At 33.8% G+C, this 21,445-nt stretch overlaps 1 protein-coding gene across 8 annotated transcripts in view; it reads left to right on the top strand.

Annotated features, from left to right (window-relative positions):
- Positions 1-21,445, top strand: part of LOC118192469 (serine/threonine-protein kinase ICK-like) — a 148,307-nt gene that overhangs the window by 82,701 nt on the left and 44,161 nt on the right. For 6 of the 8 annotated variants that reach the window (XM_035363453.2, XM_035363449.2, XM_035363450.2 and 3 more), the window contains exons 4-6: positions 69-164; positions 3,934-4,055; positions 4,213-4,425. In XM_035363453.2, the coding sequence (XP_035219344.1) occupies positions 69-164; positions 3,934-4,055; positions 4,213-4,425 (431 nt within the window). The remainder of the gene's footprint in view (positions 1-68; positions 165-3,933; positions 4,056-4,212; positions 4,426-21,445) is intronic. The other 2 variants (XM_035363456.2, XM_035363457.2) reach the window with 1 other exon arrangement.

Raw genomic sequence — 21,445 nt, 5'->3', positions numbered from 1 at the left:
CAGCGACTAAATAATTATATAAACAAAACAGTGGTTGATTCATAATTAGCCATTTGAATATTTTTTAGTTCCAGGTTGCCTGGGCAAATATTTCCTCCATTATATCTTCAACTTTTGCTTTAGCCAAAATATCCTTCATCAATAGCAATGACTATATAGATAGGGTGAGTACAAACATATAAGCAAAACACATTACTATGTAAATTATATTTCAAGAGTATGCTATATACAGACAAGATGCAATTTTTTCAAAAACTGCATATAGCTTTGGATGAATGCTCATTGATAGATAGAGCACTCTCTCCTTCTAACTCGGTATGAGATTCAAAATAATGATTTTCAATTGAATTTTTTAGCCTTTCCCATTTAATTACTAGGTTCTGATATTCATCCCTAAGATTATCAGTTGTTATACCTGTATAGTGCCGTAATAATATAGATAAATAGTGGAAAGAGCTCAGCGACAATGGCTTTGAAAAGTTTTGGGGATCGAGAAGAGATATGTTTCATACAACTTCTTATGACCTTTAAATCTACATTCCATAGATGAGATGGCTGTATCCATTATAAAATTAAAGATGGTAATTTCGAATTGTTTGATAGGGCAATTGAAGTTATAATCAGAACGATTCTTCGTCGTCCATTTGTTTCACTTTTCAGCATCTTTTAGGAGATATTTCTTCTTCTATAATTATATCACAACCCAGCCCTTCTAGTTTATTATTGCAATCCCTTGCAAATGATTTTGATGTGTTAACTATTAAATCAAAGTTCCTAGAAATGGCTTTTAAAGAGCTTGTAGCCTCCCTAATCACATTACATGCTAGGATGTAATCTAATCCTTTAGTCTGCAAATATTTTGTTTCTGGCTCAGTATACTGAAATATTTTCAAATATATGTGAGCAGACAAAATTTTTCTAAAAGTTGATATTTTATCCAGAATAGATTTTGCCATTTGTCGTATCTATGCCTTTTGTATATCATTTGGAGATACACTGTTAACACATTGACTGCCAATCACGCACCAGCATGTGACATTTTGTTATCAGCAAGGAGCCAATCACTCGCCAACGCGTGATGTGGGGTGATGTCTCAGAGCCAGTCACACGCTGGCACGGGAAAATCCTATACTTGTTAGTCATTCTCCAGTTCATTTGGCATTGCATGCAGGGCATTTCTTCTGGTATTGGCATGGAGTGAAAATTAGAAACTACGTATAAATAATCGCGGTTTCGAAATTATTGTTTTATTTTTTATTGAAAAAATTATCTTTTAGTATGAGTTATAGAGATGATAGTGCAGGGCCTTCGCACCCGAAAAAAAGAAAAGTTCAATATGAAAAGGCTCTTACGGATGATGAAATAGCAAATTTGTTGGCTGAGCTATCAGATGAGTACCCGAGCGATTTTAGTTATGACAGTGACGAAGAATTCGTTCCTCCGACTGGTACCCATGATATTTCGGATTCTGATGATGATAAAGAACAAATCGTGCAAGAGGTTGCATGTCAGCAGGAGGATTCAACTATGGTGGAAAATGTTATTTGGGAAAACGATTCAACATCAATGAAAAAATTTCCTTTCATAAAATCCGAGTGTTTCCTCCAACCCGTTTCAGTTAACAATCTTATAGATTTCTTTCGTCACTTTTTCACTGATGGTATCTTGGAAGAAATAGTTGCTGAAACTAATGATTATGCTCATAAAGTACTTTTTCGCAAGGGGGGGAAACATTCTCGCATCAGTGCATGGAAGAGCACCACGAAAGAGGAACTGTTGGTATTTGTGGGATTGATCGTACATATGAGAACTATACGAATCAACCGTATGCAAGATTACTGGAAAACAGATTCACTGTTTGGTTTACATGTATTTTCAGAAAATATGAGCAGGAAATTCCAGATCAGAATACAGAGCTTCCAAAGGATCGACTGTATAAAGTAAGAGATATGGTGAATTTGTTCAACTTGTGAGTATCTGAAATATATTAACCAGGGCGTGAGATTAGTTTAGATAAATCGATGGTATTGTGGCGTGGACTTCTTATATTCAGAGTAATACCAAATAAACGTCACAAATATGGTATCAAGTTGTACATGATCACAACTCCTGATGGTATGGTTCTGAAATTTATGATATATACAGGCATGTTGGATGATTCTGGTGGAAAAGAACATGCAAAAAAAGAGGGAATGCTGGATGTAGGACATAGCATATTTATGGACAATTATTATAACAGCTATGAACTGACAAAATGTCTTGCTGATAAAAAAACTCATTGCACTGGGACAATCAGAAAGAACAGAAAGACATTTCCGAAAGAGGTAAAGGAAAACAAACTGAAGAAAGGGCAAACTGTAGCAAAGTATGTTAATGGTGTGATGATTGCAAAGTGGCAGGATAAGAGAGACGTCACTTACATTTCCAAGGAATATAAAAATGATATGGTGGAAATAACAAACAAAAGAGATGAAATTAAATCAAAACCTCTACCTGTAATTCAATATAATAAATTTATGGCCGGTATTGATAAGCAAGATCAGATGCTTGCTTATTATCCTTGTGAGAGAAAAGGTGGCCCATGAAAATATTTATGCATATTTTGCAAATAATGATGAACAATTCCCACTTTATCTATAATAAGTATTCCAATGAAAATACGTCACTGTATGACTACTGTTTATCCCTGATATGAAGTTTACTGAAACAGCCATCTGTTCTTCGTGCTCCTGTGTGTGATCAGTCTGAATCTGAACATGTGCTGAGTACACGGGAAGAAAAAAAAGAAGGAAAAATTCTAAGAAAGCAATGCAAAAGTTGCTATTCCCAAGGGAAACGTAAAGATACAATATATGTTTGCAAATTTTGTGAAGGATCTCTCGGGTACTGCTTAGATTGTTCAAAGATAATACACAAATAACATTCTAGATGTATCTGTATAATATCTTTGTAATTTTCTTGTTATAAATTCCTTTGTAATATGTATAATTGTCTGTAATAGATATTAATATAAAAATAATGCGTACTGTCACTTATTTTTCTTATTTAAATTTATTTTTTACATTCCACGCACCAGTGCATAATGTGGCATTTGGGGAAAATTTTGACATATAGTGCCAATCACGCACTGGCGTGTAATTAAAAAATTCTTTAATAAAAGGCTTAAATAATACTTAGGGATCACATAATTATCTTTTATTAATATTTTTAAAACATATTTCTTATAATAAGTATGTTGGCATCTGGATACATTTTACATCCATATGGGTGGCAATAACTATCAATCTAACTCTAGTGACTGGCAGTCAATGTGTTAAGTGAAGGTAAAGGTAAAAAGTAAGGGGGACACCAGCGATGTACCATAGGTCAACTGGTAATGCCTTCCCATACTAACTCTTTGAGAGAAAAAAAAAGGGGGGGTTAAGTGAAGGTATTAATTCTACGCACATTCCCTTTACACCCAGGGCTGTCTCGACGAGTCATTTGTGTCGATTCGATCGTTCGAGTTTCTTGATCGGCCGAAACTGCACTGGCCCACTGGGCATTTGACCAGTTTCCCACCGGCTCTATCTGCCACTGGTTATGTTAATGTTCTTGTCTATGATGGACGTTAAATGTCTCAATTTAAGCTTTAAAAAATACACATGCTGTCTTTGCATTTATTTATCTTTATTTTCTTTTGCCAGTTAGTGAATTATAAATATGTATACTACTACACGATACCTATTTATAATTCATTTATCCACAAACTAATGTGTCTATTTCATATGATATTAATCTTTGCTGTTCATTATGATGTGACCTGCATTGAAATCAATAAAAGGGACATTCACTGAAATCAATTGTTTTAACTGCAGCAAAACATAATTTATGAGCTGCATATGCTGACAATATTTAATTTTGCTCTACTTTCATTTTTTTTCCCTCTTATAGTCTCTCCAGAAACTGAGTCATGCCAACTTAGTAAAATTAAAAGAAGTCATCAGAGAGGATAATACACTGTATTTTGTTTTTGAATATATGAAAGAGAACCTTTATCAACTGATTAAAAGCAGGTAGGCTTTATTGTTTAGACTAATATATTTGATAGAATAAGCAAAATTTGTAATATTTGACTGACTTTAATTTTGTTAGATTTTAAACATTTAAAAATTTTTTTAAAGACATTTTGAAATATGGATTTTCACTAAAAGTAATTAATTTTGTTTTTAGGGACAGTCCTTTTCCTGAAAATGTGATAAAAAACATTCTTTTCCAAATTTTGCAAGGTTTAGCCTTCATGCACAAGCATGGTTTTTTCCATCGAGATATCAAACCTGAAAATTTATTATGTATGGGCCCAGATTTGATAAAAATTGCTGATTTTGGTCTTGCTCGAGAAATACGATCGAGACCTCCTTACACAGATTATGTATCAACTAGATGGTGAGTAATTAATTTTTATACAAAAGTACTATGTAATACAAAATTATTTACAGAAATATATTATTATAATTCAGACTGTTTAAAAACTTTGTGTAAAAAAGCTTAGAATTGGCATAACTTCATATATATTAAGATTATATTTGTGGCTAAATTAATGTAGCATTCAGTATAGTTTCTTAATGCTTTGGTTACAGTTTTCAACAAAGTGCAGTTATTATTGTTAAGGTTATTTATTGTTCATGATATACTTTCCTTAATACCTGAAGAAGGTTATTTATGGTATTTATGGTTAGACCATGTATTTCTGTACTGTGAAGATTCTGCATAATGTTTTTAAAATTTTTATTATAATTTATTTTTAAATATTTATAAATAAATTAGTCATGTAAAATATACAATAATATTGTATTTAATTCCCCTTCTGTATGGCCATTTTTGTACCATCACATTATCTGCTCATCCTTGATGAGAATAACTAGACAAAGCAGTATGTCACTAAAGTAACCGAGAATTTTATGAAAATACGTATATTTATGTGGCAGCTCACTAGTAACTTGTATGCACATTATGCTAGTGCTTAATACTGCCATCCATCTCCATAGTAATTCATGCTGTTTTGAAATTCGAGGGTCATATTTGTGGCTTGTTTCGATTAATGTGTGAAAAGATGTTTTGTTTACTGTTAGAGAGTGCAGGAATGCACATTCCTTGTAGTTAATTTGTGCATTTGTCTAATGCTTTTTTAAGTTAAAGTAGGTCACCGTGTACATGGAGAGCAGTGCTAATTTGATGTGTAACCCTGAGAATTCTGCAATTCTCTGACTTTTTTTCAAGTGCACATGGACAGGAAAATTGTTTTATTACAGATATTTTTTGTGCTTTTAATTGAAGTTAAGTTTTTGATTAAGTTAATTTGTTGCTGGTTTGTGTAATTTTGAATGTTTCGTTATGGATGTTTGTTTTATGTAATTTTTACCATTTCATTATAGATGTTGCATTTTTAATTTCATTAGTTCATTACTGTTTTATATAATTTTCAGCATGCCACCATTTTTTAAAAGGTAACTGTTTTTCGTATGTTAATTTGGCAAAAAAATAAATTGCTGATGATTGACAACTTTGCAGGATTGGTTTATATTCATTATATTAAGGAAATTTCATTTTTTGGTTTATCTTATTTTATTTCAGCAATGAATTTATAATTTAAAAGAGTAAAATACTTTTATTTCTGTTAAGCAAAATTCAAAGCACACCTTACTTTAATAACATTAATAATAGTTATTTTTCCTTTACCCAAGTGTAAAACCTATTTGTTTTACAAATTAAACAATGAAATTAATTGGGTACTTATGTGTTATCGCAACCAATTAAGTAGAACTCACCAAATTTTCAGAACGTGTCAAACTGTAGTAGATCCTCCCTTGCTGCAGCCACCAGAAGGTTGGTGTCAATGTCAACTGTGCATAGAAGGCTTCACGAAGGTGGTGTGTATGAGAGGCGAACAACCATTTGCGTGCCGCTCAAGTCACGCCATAGGAGGGACTGTTTGTAGTGGGCACGGCATGTCCACTGGACGCCTGAGTAATGGATGGCTGTTCTCTTTATCAAACATCCATGAAAGAGATGCATACGAAAGAGGCAGTGTCTGTGTTTGGGGTGGCATCTCTTTGGGTGGACGCACAGACCTCCATGTTTTTCCAAGGGTAACCGTGAATGCTCATGTTTATAGAGATGACATCCTTGATGCTTATGTGCGCCCATATGCCAGGGCAATAGGTGATGCTTTCCTGTTACAGGACGACAATGCAAGACCACACAGGGCTCGCATCGTAGATGATTATCTTCAACAGGAAACAATTATGCGCATGGAGTAGCCAGCTCGATCCCCGAACTTGAATCCTATTGAGCACGTTTCGGATGATTTAGGGAGACGTCTAGCTGCTCTCAATCTGCCCCCTTAGGCACTTGCCGCGTTTCCAACTGCTTTGCAAGAGCAATGTCTCTCGCTTCCTATGGAACTGATAGACCGCATAATTGAAAGCATTACACATCGCTGAATGTGCTGTATTGCTTCTAGAGACGATTATATTCCATATTGAAGGTACTTTTACTATAGCAAACTGACATCTTCGATTTGTTCATTTTATACATGTGCTAATTTCTATACTATCATAATTGTCTGGTAATTTCTTTTTATGTTATTTGATACCTTACTATGTGTTGTATATTGTGGGTAAGTTTCATAAAATTCTACATGTAACTTTTTCAGTAATTGTGATTTTTCCTTAATTTATGATAACCAGTGTATATGTAGGATGCTTGCAATAGTCAGGTACATTGCCCTATTAGCTAAAAGAAACCAGCTCTGCTGATGGCAAATGAGTCTTGTAAATACGCATATACTATCTTTGTCGCGTTCGCTAAAATATTCTAAAACTCAATATTCAAATCAAAATATAAAGAAATTTCGCTTTGGTCAGACGCAGCAAGGATTACCTTTCAGCCTTTTGTCATTTTCTCTAAATTTTATTGACAGCACAATAAATACATTTACAATAAAGGGAAGCACATATTAAACTTTAGTTAATGTTTCGCATTCGTGTTACATGTTTCTCAGTCATCACTTTTCAGTTCTGCACTACTCCAAGGAATTCAAGCACACACAGCGCCATCTGGTGCAATACAGTTTCTACAAGTCTTACTGCTGTAGGACAGTGAGTCTTCCAAGAAATTGTAGCTAGATGTTTGGGAGAAGGCAGCACCATACTGCCTATCTGCAGTGGTTTCCTGAGCATCGCAGTGGAACTGAATAGGACTGGGGCTTGCATAATATTCTCAGATGAGAGTAACTTCAGTCTGTCATCAGCTGTAGATGCCAACTGATTGGGCATGAGAGTAGTACTGCTTATCATTCAGAAAATACACTGCTGGCCATTAAAATTGCAACACCATGAAGAAAAACAAATACGAAAATTATATTTATTGTACGTAAACAGTGTGGCATGAAGACAAAATGATTAAATTTATACGCATTTTGGAGGTTTACAGGGGTGCTGCCACGCGTGGCAACTAAAATTAAAATGGCCCTTACTCCATTAGGCATGAAGTCAAACTGGGCTTGGATGACAGAAATGGGTAACTCATTCCATGCTGCTTCAAGTTCTATGCCCCACTCCATGAACCACATTAGCTGGAGAGGGGTGGCTGGCCAGTGTCTCAGAAACCCATGACCAGATGTTTTCAGTGGGTGACAGATCTGGAGACCGTGCAGGCCAGGGCTGCAATCAAATACCCTGTATATCGAGGAAGGTCAGAACACGACGTGCAACATGTGATCTTGCCTTATCTTGTTGGAACATGCCGTTTGGGGGCCTGAAAGATAGAGCACACCACTGGACGTAAGATGTCAGAAATGCAGATGGGTATCTGCATACAAATTACCGTCGATCCGAACTAGAGATGTGCATGTTGTGTACCCAATGGCTGCCCAAACCATCACGCCAGGTACAGGGCCCTATGCCAATATTGAATGCAAGCAGACGATGTGCGCTCTTCTCGGACACTCCAGACATGTATCAGCCATCACAAAACTGCACGTAGAACCGCGACTCTTTTGAAAAGGTGACATTGTGCCACTCCTGTACCTAGCTTTGTCGTTTGGTACACCAGAGTCGTTGTCTCTTTCTATGCTGCATTGTCAAGGGAAGCCAAAGTAATGGTCACCCTGGCAATAATCCATGCTGCTGCAAATGTTGACACACCTTACGAGTTGATACTGGGTGTGCAGCAAACATGCCCGTTTTCTGACTAATGGTCCATGATCTTGTCATATGATTTTGCAGCACTGACCTCACAATATGTCTGTCCTCTCTGGCATTAGTAATTGGAAAGCGTTGAGATCTTGCATGCTGTTCAGTATGAACCTCTGCAACCCATTGATTCCATATTTGCATGACAGTGGTTGGATGTCGACCAGTGCAAACGCCGATATAACAGAACGATAATCTACACTTTCGATAGCCAACGATCCTGCCTATATTGAATTTTGAAACTTGCTGGTAAGCATTTCCTTTTCTTATTCAAGATATAACGGGATATTCTAAGCAAACCTCAACTTTACAAAACACTTTCCAAATGAGAAATCCACTACACAATTTTTATTTTATACAGTACTTCAGATGTCCTGCATCAGCTTAATGCACGGAAATAATTATCATTTGCATATCCCAAATTCTTCCTTTCATGTGATTTTGACGTTTGTCAGATCATTCCTTCCTGGTGTTACAATGGTAATGGTCAGCAGTGCATTCTGGAAAGGGATCGATACTTGAGATGCAGTTTTATAGTATGGGCCAGCATCATGATCAATTACCACATGTCTGTATGTGCTTTCACTGGAGACTATGACCAACCAACAATACATTGATGCAGTTTTACTGTCTCATGTTCACCTTTCCCATGGTGCTTTCAGTGATAAATATCAATGCCATTTTTTAGTGTAGTGATGATTGAGTGATATTTTTTACAGTACTATTGTTTTTACAGTTTTGGATAGCATAATACTATTTATTCCTGAGTGGCCTAAAAACATTTCCAAGATGATGGATTATTTACCGAGTACCATTCTTCTTCAGAATCATATGAATCTAGGCTTGAATCAGAACTGCTTGAAATTCTTGGTTGGAAAAAAATCGTAAGGCACCATATAATTTCATCGTCAGTAGAATCATCATCAATAAGCTCATTCTTGCAGGAATAATTCGAAAAACTATCTGCCTACAGTTCTTCATCATCACATTCTATTTTATTGTGGTCCATTTTTAGGAATTTACTGTACAAAAAATCAATTTGTCATTAAAGGAAAAAATATATATATATATTCATAGAAAACGAATTTTGCTGTCTCCCATACTTATATAACAGTCTGCTTGAAATGAGTTTAATCATTTCTCATGCTTAATAACAAAACAAGTGTAGTCATTTCCTGCTTAAGATGTGTTAACATACTCACTAATTAAATTGTTAACATCGCAGAAAATTACAGTGGTATCTAGGATTAACACTAGAACGGCGGGAAAATCTTACTGGAACAGCAGTAAGGGGTCGTTTTGACCCTTCGATGAAAGTACTGAAATAACAACTGTAAAACAATTTTAAATGCCATACATTGGCACAAATACGTACTTTATACAGGATTGCCACGCTACCTGGAAAACCGGGAGAACCGGGAAAAGCAGGGAATTCGAAAATTGACCAAAAAATTCAGGGAAAAGTCAGGGAATTTAAGTATTTTTGGCAAAATCTGGAAAAGTCAGGGAAGTTCATACAATGATCCCGCCAAAAAAAGCGATTTTTGCGCCGACGTCGGAAGAGATAACTTTTTTGGCGAATTGCGTATCACGTGAGTGTCATTCGGGCAGCTGGCATAGAGCCAATTTTCGCAGCTCCAATTTAATTGTCTTTTAGAAAGGCAAAGCAACTTTTGGTTTCCAGTATTCTCGAGAATCGTATGTGCAGTGCATGAACTAAAGAAAGTACCTGTTCTCGTATAAAACAAAATGGGTTTAATCCTAGTATACGGTACTATGGAGGTTAGAATCAAAGAATATGTATTGTAAAGAAGGAAAACCTCTCTGCAACAGACGTGGCTGTGGCTCCGTTCCATCATAGAGGGAAACAGCTGTGCATGTCTGATATATCTGTCACCAAAGCTCGAAACCAGTGTCGAAGTTCGAAGGTCACGTTATCAAGAGTTCATAAAATGAATATCGTTTAAAATTTCTTTAACCACTTGCGCTAAAAAGACGTGCCACGCACGTCAAGATGCTTTTGTCTCAAACCGCGAGCGACGTGAACACCACGTCGATAAGCATTTATCGCATAAATGAAAATAACGTGGTGCACACTGTTTATTTCTCGAGTTACAGCTCTGGATTGCACTCGCAGATGCGGAGCGGCGTAAATGAGACACTTTATCGCTTGTTATATTGTAGCGCACGGCACCGCAACCGTGAAGTTTAGTCTTAGCGCAAGTGGTTAAACTCTAAAGGAAAAGAAAATATTTTTTGGCGCAAGTAAATTAATTCATGGATTAGTTATTTTCAGAGGGGGAAAAAAAAAAACTACGAAAATCCGTTTTTAAAATTATTTCGAAAAATCCAAGAAGAAACGTCCTTTGATAAAACGTTTCTTCTTGGATTTTTCGCAATAATTTAAAAACGGATTTTCGTAGTTTTCTTTTTATCAAAGAGCGTTTCTTCTTAACACGTGTTTCTCAATTTCCTGTACACATCGCGGAGAGGGAAATTCTGACCGCCAGGTTCCGTCGCAAATCCCTTGGCAAATTTTCCCTCCGCATTCTAGCGGCGTAATAGCATTTTACTTGTATGGAACCTTTTCTTCTTTACATAGACGTTCTTTGGTTAGAATAATAATGGGATTTGGCGACATCTTGATGCGCAGTAAATGGGTCATTTTGGTCTTGGCGACAATTTTCAAAATCGTGCCAAAGCCTTACCGTATACTAGAATTTTACCGCAAAATCTTTTTTAACCCCTTTTTTTTTTCTTTTTAATAAATACCTTGCCATTTTGCAGTAAAATAAAAAAATAGTAATCAGTCATCTAGGCTAGCCATGTAATATAACTATATTCGCTAAAATATAGATGATTATTCTAATTCAATTTTTAAGTAATTATTTTTATGTTATTCATATAATTTAATGTTGCTTCTTCCCTCTAAATTTATTTATTATTAGTAAATAATATTTCCAAATTTCAGGAAATTTTCTCTGGCATAATCTTGAAATTAATTCTAGCAGTATGATGACATACCATCACGAAATTTAATGCACATATTTTTTCCTTATGTATGCTGCGAAATAAATATAAAATACCTCAATTTATTAAAATAGATTTCTTTCTTTCGTTTAGCTGCAGAATGTCTGCAAAAAAAGCCTTACTTTATTCCAGATTGGGAAGATTCTCATCTCAATCTTCAATGGAGAAAAGAACAACTATTATAATTATATTTGTGTTTTCAAGTGTTAAGGTGCTTTTTAAGAACATACCTCACACAAATTAAATTGACCTAAAATCTAACCTAACTATTTAGCATTGCGTTGTGATTTATATGGACCGGATTAGCCTCGTGTTGAACTGGTGATGATCATGAGTAATAATTAAATAAAACATACATTTGTTATCCAATATATATATATTAAATTTTATTAAGTTTCTTAAGTGGAAAACTAAACAAAATTATCAAACAAAGTATACCAAGAATAATTAAGAATAAATGTCCTCTGGGATTTATTGAATAATTAAGTGAATTTGCTACACAATACAAGTAATACCATAATTAATTTACCTCTTAGCACAGCCAACATACATTACGCGGATAGACTGGAATTTTCTTGAAACACACCTGGAAAACCTGGAAAAGTCAGGGAATTTCATTCTCCTGTTTGAGTGGCAACCCTGTTTATATGTATTGCATAATTTATATTTAATATCATATGATAATTTATTGACATTTTAAAATACTGTAAATGTATCATGTACATGGTGATCAATTGGATCATACTACAATTACTCAAGTAACTCAGTAATTTGATATAAGAATTTGTTTTAAATAAATGGCTTCACAAATTAAAACTAATGTTAACTAAAATAAAACACAATTTATATAATATTTTTTATGTACTTACTCGGAGGATGATTCACTCTCTAAATCCAGAAATGAGAAATGTTTGCTGATGTTTCAGTTATATCATTATATGTGTAGCTGAATGGAATATGTAAATCATTTTGTTTTAATTCTATTTAATGTTTAAAATATTATAGATTACACATACATATTAAAATTAATGCAGTTGATACAAAAATAATTTTTAACAATTTTTCCAGTGCATTTTCCGCACACAACTTTGGAACAAGATGCACAATATTCTTGAGATTTGTTTCCATTGCATGTCTGTACTTCTCTTTATATCTATTTTCTTTTCATGTGTTCCTTCTGAAGACTCAAGAAGGATCTTTGGGAGTTTTGAAGCCATATATAACACTGTTAACTCCTCTCCTAATTTCAGTAAGAAATCTCTCCATTTAATGGTGTTTACTGTTACACTTTTATAAATTATCCAGGCATTCAAAGCTGCACGATCGAAAATATTGAAAAAGTTATGTACAGGCCATCGTCTAGAAGCCGATTTAACTGAATATTTTCGGCACATATGATCACGAATATCCACACCATACTTTGTTGCATTGTGAGATGCTATTGAATTGGGCAACTTCTTCAGATGACTGTCTTCGGTTTTTACAGTAGAATGTAATGAACTCAGTAGAAAAACACTTTTGTTTCTTTTGGCTTGACAGATGGTAAGTGTGATATTATCATGTTCCACTATTGTCAATGAATAAAGATTACTATGCATATTTTGCAAAGATATAGGAATTTCTCTTCTGTTCTTTTTCATTGTGCCAACCATAGTTGTATTTTTTTTTTTTTTTATTTTGGCTTTTCTGCTAATTTAATGCTAGTGAAATAGTCATTTGTGGTAATATTCCTCCCTTTAATTAAGACACAATAACACGCCGAATAAATACTAATTCAGAAGTCAAACAACAAAAATCAGCGTTATATTCACAAAATTTTCACAGGACTAGTTTCGATGGTTTTTACCGAACCATCATCTTCAGTTGCAAAACCGCAAATGAACCAGATAGGAAATAATGATTAGATAAGATAAGAAAGCCTGGACATCTTATCTAATCATTATTTCCTATCTGGTTCATTTGCGGTTTTGCAGCTGAAGATGATGGTTCGGTAAAAACCATCGAAACTAGTCCTGTGAAAATTTTGTGAATATAACGCTGATTTTTGTTGTTTGACTTCTGAATTAGTATTCCTCCCTTTGTTTAGATGTGGCTCCGTTAATTTCATGACTACATTTTCAGACAAACGTAATTGAGGATTTGCTGTTTCATCTTTTCCTATATAAGGAAATCCATTCAAGAGGTCTATCAGCGTCAACAGATAACCAAAATTTTATTCAAAATTTGTCAGGTTTATTAGGCATATATTATGTAAATCTACACCTAGCTTTAGATGGGAATAATTGTTCACCAACTGTAATTTTTTGTCCTGGCCGGTAGCACGTTTTGCAGTTTTAAATAAATTTGTTCCACATGGCTCTAGCAAGAGCAAATTTATCAGTCTGTAATCGAGCAGATCTCAGAAACACGACTCTTTGCAAAAAATGTTAGTCCTGCTGTTTCTTTTAGAACATTATAAGCAGGAACACAGCCACAGACTGAATTTATTTCATTCCATATAGTGTTATCAGGAGCTGTAAAAAAAGTTTTGCAAATACTCTTATATGTTTTTGCCCATTTGTTTCTGTCAATTCTTCTTCGTTTACTTCGCTGTCCTCGAATTCACTAATAGATTGTGTCTGGAATTCATCTTCAGTTTCTACAGAAAAATTATCAATTTCACCACTGTCAGACTTATTTTCAGATAGCTTTAATTTCTTCCTCCATAAGACTTCTTTTCCGCTTATTAGACATATTTTGTAAAAGTTGAAAAAGTAGAAAAACATCAGACTATCAGAAAACGATAGGTAATATATTTTAGCATATGATTCACACAAAGTAAAGGAAAGGTAATAATGAACTTGACTGCAGAATTCATATGTCCTGAAATACTGATTTGGGATTAACAAGAAAACATCTGTCTTAACTGTTATCATCTGCAGTAAGTAAAAAACATCTGTAAAATAAATTATTTTTGAAAAGAAATGTAAGCATGAAAAACCCTGCATCTACCTACCTGGCAGTATTTTCTTCAAACAAATAGATAATTGCAAACAAAGGAGCAGTGTTCGTACGGTTTTTAAGAGTCTTTAAAAGTCCTTAGATTTTTTTGGAATCAATTTTTGGTCCTTAACCCCTTCGAGCCGGATAGCGAAAACGCGCGCTTATCGCTGAGGCCGGCAGTGTCTTACGCGAGCGTCTCTCCAAGGCCGGGGGCTTTTTTGCTACTAAGCCTAAATCCATGAAATTTCCGAAGTATCAATGCATTGTTTAATAATGCTCTATAGAGTTTTTAAATGGCTTATGCTTTATAGATATTTTTATATATATACTTTAATTACCTTATTTCTTGTTTAAATGCATATTTTACACATTTTATTTTAATTAGTCACCATTTTATGAATTTTAACATTATACATCTGAAAACTAAATATATTACTTAAAATTCTCTTTTCGTATGAAAAATTTGAAAACAGGGATCTACACACAGTCCTACGTTACATTCCTTGCACACGTAATAACTCATTTGCCGTTTTGGAGGATTTTTCCGGGAATGTGAACAAACGAAGCATCGTCGTCTCATTTTCTTATCAGTCTCTTCTGAACAGAGTTTTGGAAAATGTCTTTCAGTTAATCTTTCAGAATCAATATCAGAATTTCAAAATCAATATCTGAAATATTTTGCATCATTTCTGCTATTTCATGCTCTGTTAAACATTTTCGACGCTTCGACATTGCAACGGTAAAAACAAAGAATTCACGTCTAACAAGATCTAATTATTTTCTAAAAACTGAACTGCAAACCGAAATACCCAACGCTTTAGAGCAAATAAAACTTCTCTACTTACAGTAAACAACTACCACGTGCGAATAAAGTGCGATTTAAAGAGACGTCATAAATCACGCCATTCGGAAACATTTATTTCCTCGTTTGTTTATATAATCAAAAACACATGTATGTGAGTCATGCTTCTCTCATTTCGAGTAGAAGGTCTAATTTACATGTATCTGAAACCATATGGACATACAGTGCCATCTTGTGGCAGAAATTATAGTTTGAAAAACGTTCCAAAGTACTGGCACAAATACGTGACAGTCGGTAGAGAACGGAACAATCCTCTGGCACGCCTGCGTGTCGGCCGGTAGGTAAGTGTGTTCCTTGCTGATACGTATATGTGACAGTCAGCGCGAAGGGGTTAAAAGTCCTTAATTTTGGCCAAAATCAGCAGAAGGTCCTTAATTTTAATCATCTGAAATTTTCGTTTGTTTTTACAACTGTCATTTTGAGTGAGGAATATTTTTGGCGATTCACTGCCGTATATATTGGTTATCTTTTGAATGGGTTCATGAGTTATAATTTGTTTCTATTTATAATATAAATGATGGGATACTCGGGTTTCTAAGCAAGAAGTGAAACATAAGCATTTCGAAATTCATTTTTTCTAGTAAAAAGCTCTTAAACAACTTTTCGCTTTTGGGCATGTGAATTCTTTTATTAAACGGTTCTAAATTTGGCGATTTTTCAACATTTTGGCGATTATAAGATTAGTTTCTATAGAAACTTTTTAATTCCAAGATCTGAGAATTTTTCGACGATTTTTTTTAAAACATCATTACATTGACAAATTTCATGAAAATAATGGTAATATATTGAAATTATATTTAAAAAAATAACATTAAAATAAAACATTATTTTTCGCTGTCATATTATAAAGTTTCATTTTGGCAACTTATACAATATTTTAAATCTGAAAAATAAACAAGTTATAATGCTATAAATCACAATTTACGAAACAGCTCTTAGCAAAAGCAAAATTAGCTATGTAATTAATTAAAAATGTTTTGTTCTTAATTCTTTCATAGTAAGAGTTTTCCCCATGTAACTGTCTCAGAATATTCAAAATTCTCAGAATGTGCATCAGTTTTCTCTATAAAATTAATTTTATAATTTTTCCCTCCTATTATTTTCCAAAATATTTCTGGCTTTTTGCTGTTACAGAAATTGTAGGGATAATTTTTCTTTAGGATTTTAGACATTACAGCTTGGAAAGTTTAGAAGGATTTGAAGGCAAGATTTATAGACCCACAATTCTAGAAGATTTGAGAAATATGTGACAAAATGAAAAATGTCTCCATGGTATCAACATATAATGGATGTATTTTACAGAAAGTTTGCAATGAATTTCTTAATTTTTGGAGAACATCTGGAAGAACATTGAAAACATAATATTTGAGTGTTTTACTTCTGATAATATAATCTTAACATGTTTATCATCTCTTTATTTTCTCTATTTTTCACTAGACAGAAGCATGGAAAATATCAAAAATGCTTCTGATCTTATCACATGGGCAGGGCAGAAAGGGATTTTTTTATTAATAAAGAAATTGAAAACTTACAATTTAAAAGATTCTTCTAATATTTCTTAATGCATCATACACATAGCTGGCTATAGGCATTTTCCCACCTGATGCAATCTCTGTGGATCCTAAATTCTGCTGCCTAGTGCCTTTCTATATTCTGCTTCCAATGCTTTCTGTAAATTCTAAAAGTTTTGCCATTTCTAGACTTTGTTGTTCGGTGTGTCACTAAATTCTAAAAATTCTGCTACATCAGCTGTGTAACCGGCCTTTACTATATATATTTCATATTGCTTCTGAATGTTCATATTCCTAAAGAAATAAAATTAGCCACTTTTCCTGTACATTCTAAATGCATTTAGTGTTTTTTAGAATAACAGAAATCCTTAATTAAATCCAAAAATTCTAAAATGAAAAGACGTGTTGAAGAAAGAAACTGAATACATAAAGGAAATTATTCTTCAAAGATATGTGCAGTTATTATTATGTAAATTTCCCAATTGTTTATGATTTCAATCCTTTACTTTAATTTCTCATTTCTATTTCCTCATATGATAGAGTTATTGAGCCAGATTAAATTAAAATTAAATTGTATAATCTTTGACCATAGTCCACATTATTAGTTCGAATTTGACTGTTCTTGTTTAATTATGTCACCGTGAGCTGTAATTGATTTTGTTAGCAGCAGAACATGCCTTTATAAGTTCTTTTTAAATAAAAGGCTTATTGTACGTAGTTAATTTCAGACATAGTGATAATATTCTTCCAATCTGCCAGGGATTTTGGACTATTTATCTTTTACCAGATCAAGTAAACCCTCATAGGTACATTGTGGAGAGGTTGAGAAGTTAGGAGATAAAGCACGCAGAAACTAGTGATAGCATTGGGGTGCGTATTGAGACAGATCTCTAATTGTTAGAAAAGATGCTTAAAAGAGAAGGAAATTGATATAAAGGAAGGGAAGGCTTCAAATTAAAATGACGGATAAGTATTTTGTTGACTGTTGTTATCTTAATATCTTAATTAATGTGTTATAATTAATGAGTATAAATTACGTGTATTTTAAACTGTGAAATCTTATTAGATTTTGATTTTAATAGGGCTTTTTTAACAAATATTGTTAAAAAATAAAATGTAATAGTGGTCATGTAAATCCATAATGACTAAGGTTATCAAAGTACCTAATTTAATTATTTATAACTAACTCCTTACCCTTTAAAATTATCTCTACATATTAAAGCAAGTTATTGCATTTCATTAATACTCACTGTGGTTACAAGATAAAATATAAAAATGTAAAAATTCAAGCAAACATATTCTATGCATCTACTGAGATTTAACTGCTTGCCTGATTATCCTGAGTTATCTAGGGTTCGTATATATTGCAGTTAATTATTATCCCGAGAAAACTCGGGCGAAGCAGAATTTGTTAGTACGATTTCTTTTATCACGATTTTACTCGGTCTGGAGGAAATGAAAGGAAATATTCAGCTTTGATAGGCACTTTGCCAAATTTTGTTGGTTGCGCGGTTCTTTTGGAGGGACTGGTCGCATGTTTCTTTATTGTATAGTATACGTTGGCTTGTGGATTAGTAATGTATAAAGAAGGATGAATGCGTTGGAAAAAAATAAAATAATAGCAATGATGGAAGATAGCAAAAGTGATGAATTTTCAGGTAGTGATTATGAAAAGGTGGGGGGAAAAAAATTCAAATCGAACGAGACAGTGTACTTTGTGCTCCCGTGAGAGAGATTCCAGCAGTAAGCCAGTAAGAAAAGAGACCAGATACCAGTGTAGGTATCACTGTGTGTTGTCCCTTGTTTAAAAAACTATCATAATTTTAACTATAAGATTAATATTTAACTTTTTTTCGTTTGCCCGAGATACCTCGGGATAGTAAACTAATATTAAAAATAAATGCCTTACCTTCAAAAAATTAAAATTTCAACTTAAAACCTACATATTTTGATTCGTTTCGTTTTGTTGTATTTAATAATAAAATAAAAAAATGTGATGATTTTTGCAATTCTTTTCAAAAAAATTTGTAACGGAAGTGGTTAAAATAATACAAAACAACTTATCACTTCTGGTGCTTTAATGGCTTATTGGAACCTTAAAGTATATTAACTGGGTTTTAACCCCTGGAACTGTACACAAAGCTATGACACTATCTGCATCAAACTAACTTTCAACACTTGCCAACCTTGGCTACATCAGGCCTTTCAGGTTTGTTCTAATCAGCAGTTCTCTTCTTGTTATGAATCATGCTGATTATGATCTTTCTTCTCATTTTAACCTAGTCAGTTTGACATAAAATCTAACTGCTTATTTACTAAACCTTTAGACTGACCAAGTATGTGACAAAAGGAGACATAAAAAAAAAAAAAAAAACATAAAGCTAACTGTTAGTAAAACGTAAATGTCATTTATCTTCTTTCAAATATGACCAACTATTACAAGTGTAAAATATTTAATGCTACTTGATAAATTGCATGAAGTTTATTTAATTCTCAAACCTATTAACAATTATGTTAATTCATGTTTAGTAATAATGCGTACTACTTAGGGATCTATTTTATTTTTAGGATGGTATTACAAAAGTGAAATTCAGGCATAGATAATATCTTCAATTGAATTTATTCAGTTCCCATTTGCTCATAAGTCCTTAATTTTTTTCATTAATGGTCCTTAAAAGTTCTTAAAAGTACTTAATTTCCATGTGCAGAAATGTGTACGAACCCTGAAAAACAACAACTTATGTAGACATTACAAAGTTGTGAAACCGCCCTTTTATCCCTCTGAGAGGTAGTATGAATGCTATCGAAAAACCCTTATCAGTGAATGTTTTTCATGGGTTATTTGACAGTGCCTCCAGCAGAAAGAGGGATAAAAGTAAAGGGGTCAAAATGACCCCCCGTCCTCCATTCTACGAATACATACCTTTACTTCAAAAACTAACAAACCTAGAATGCTGATTTTTTTTTTTTTTTTTTATATATATATATATATTTGTTATCTATTTAGGAAAAGTCAAAAAATTCCAAACGATTTCTTCCAATAAAACAAAAGTAATCAACTGTCAAAAGTGTTCAGGGGTGAAAATTATCCCTACCGCCGTTTTAGTGTTAACTTGTTATTTTATTAAAGAGAGCTTTAAGAAAAAGTTGTGCTGTAGAAATTCTTTAATCCATGCACTTTAAGGCCGAGGATTGTGCATATTACTGAATTTAGTACATTATAGGTCATGCTTTTCTGAGTTTTGTTTACAATTTTTTCCTTTTTAACCACTCTACTCACAGCGTATCATATATAATATGATACTTCAGGTTTCTTCCATGAGTCCACCATATGAAATGTGATGTGGAAGCAAAGTGTCACTGGTGGCCCAGAAATGCATATAAATTATATCAGAATGTTGTGAAACTTGATTAAATGGGATTGCTTGATTTTTACCTTTGTTGCCATGAGTATTATTCATTATTTTATTCTAAGATGTAAAGTGCATGAAGCTTACAGCATGCAGTCGGAATTTAGAAATGTTTCTTGTGGTGCAAGTGGTTTGAAGTTTTATATGTAAATATGGCAACAAGATGTAATAGTTGCTGATATTTAATTTCTTAAGTTTATTTTATTTTATTATTGTATGGAAAGAAATATAAATACATACATATATATATATATATATAATTATTATTACTAAGTTGAATGTTTATTTTAATTGTAAGTAATATATTTTCCTCATTATATTGTAAAAATAATACATAAATAACATATGCAAGAATCCAAATATTTTGGGGAAAAAAAAACACCATATTTTATAGGAATTTATATACATGTTAGGCTGAGTTGCAAAATCCATTCAGATGCACAGTAATACTCAGCAATCTAAAATCACAGGCACTTGAAACTTCATTCTCTTAATTTCCCAGTTCTGTTTCCTCATATGATATAGTTATTGAGCCAGATTAAATTAAAATTAAAATGAACTACTAGTCCACATCATTAGTTTGAATTTGACTGTTCTTGTTATTTAAACCTTTGTCTGATATTGTAGTTAATTTCAGACATAGCGACCATCATGCTGGAATCACATGCGATCAAGAACGACAGCCGGAACATCCTGCAGCAATTCCAGTGGTAGCTCGTGCAGAAAAATATGATAACGTAAGCCATTTGTACATGTAGGTAAGAGGTATGGGCCTATGAGGTAGTCATTAACAATACTCTCCCACACATTCATGGAGAAGCGAGTTTGGAATGCATGTGGACGTGTGCCGTGTGGATTTTGAGTTGGCCACACGTGCATGTTGTGGCTATTGAAGATGCTATCCTGTGAGAAAGTTGCCTCGTTCGTAATTAGCACATCCGATGGGAAATCCGCCTGCGCCGCACACTGCTGCAAGAACCAATGACAGAAATGAACTCGAAGAGGGTAATCTGTCTCTTGCAAGGTTTGGACTCTCTGCAAATGATATGGGTACAAACCATTTTCATGCAATACTCTCTAAATGGTGGAATGACTCAGCTGTGGACAACATGCAATAGCTCATGTACTTGTCTGAAGTGATTCATGCACAATGTTCAAGATGGATTCTTCAATGCGAGGTTCTCATCACTTCTTTTTCCACTCCTAGTGTCAAAGGTGGCTTCAAATGACCCGTTTTCGCACAGAGACCGATGCAACCTCTCGAACATTGTGTGCTTTGGCATATGCCTGTTCGGAAACCGTTCCTGGTACAACCGTAGCACTGTTCTGCTGTTCCCATTAGCAGCATGAGATGCATGTCAGCATTTTCCCTGTGCGTACACTTACCCATCACTCTCAACAGCAGAGTTGCGAATG

The sequence above is a fragment of the Stegodyphus dumicola genome, chromosome 7 (genome assembly GCF_044657685.1).
Source record: "Stegodyphus dumicola isolate Sdum_Otavi_A_Nest chromosome 7, ASM4465768v1".
Lineage (NCBI taxonomy): Eukaryota > Metazoa > Arthropoda > Arachnida > Araneae > Eresidae > Stegodyphus > Stegodyphus dumicola.
The sequence above is the reverse complement of the archived record's forward strand: the minus strand, read 5'-3'. Positions and strand labels throughout refer to the sequence as shown.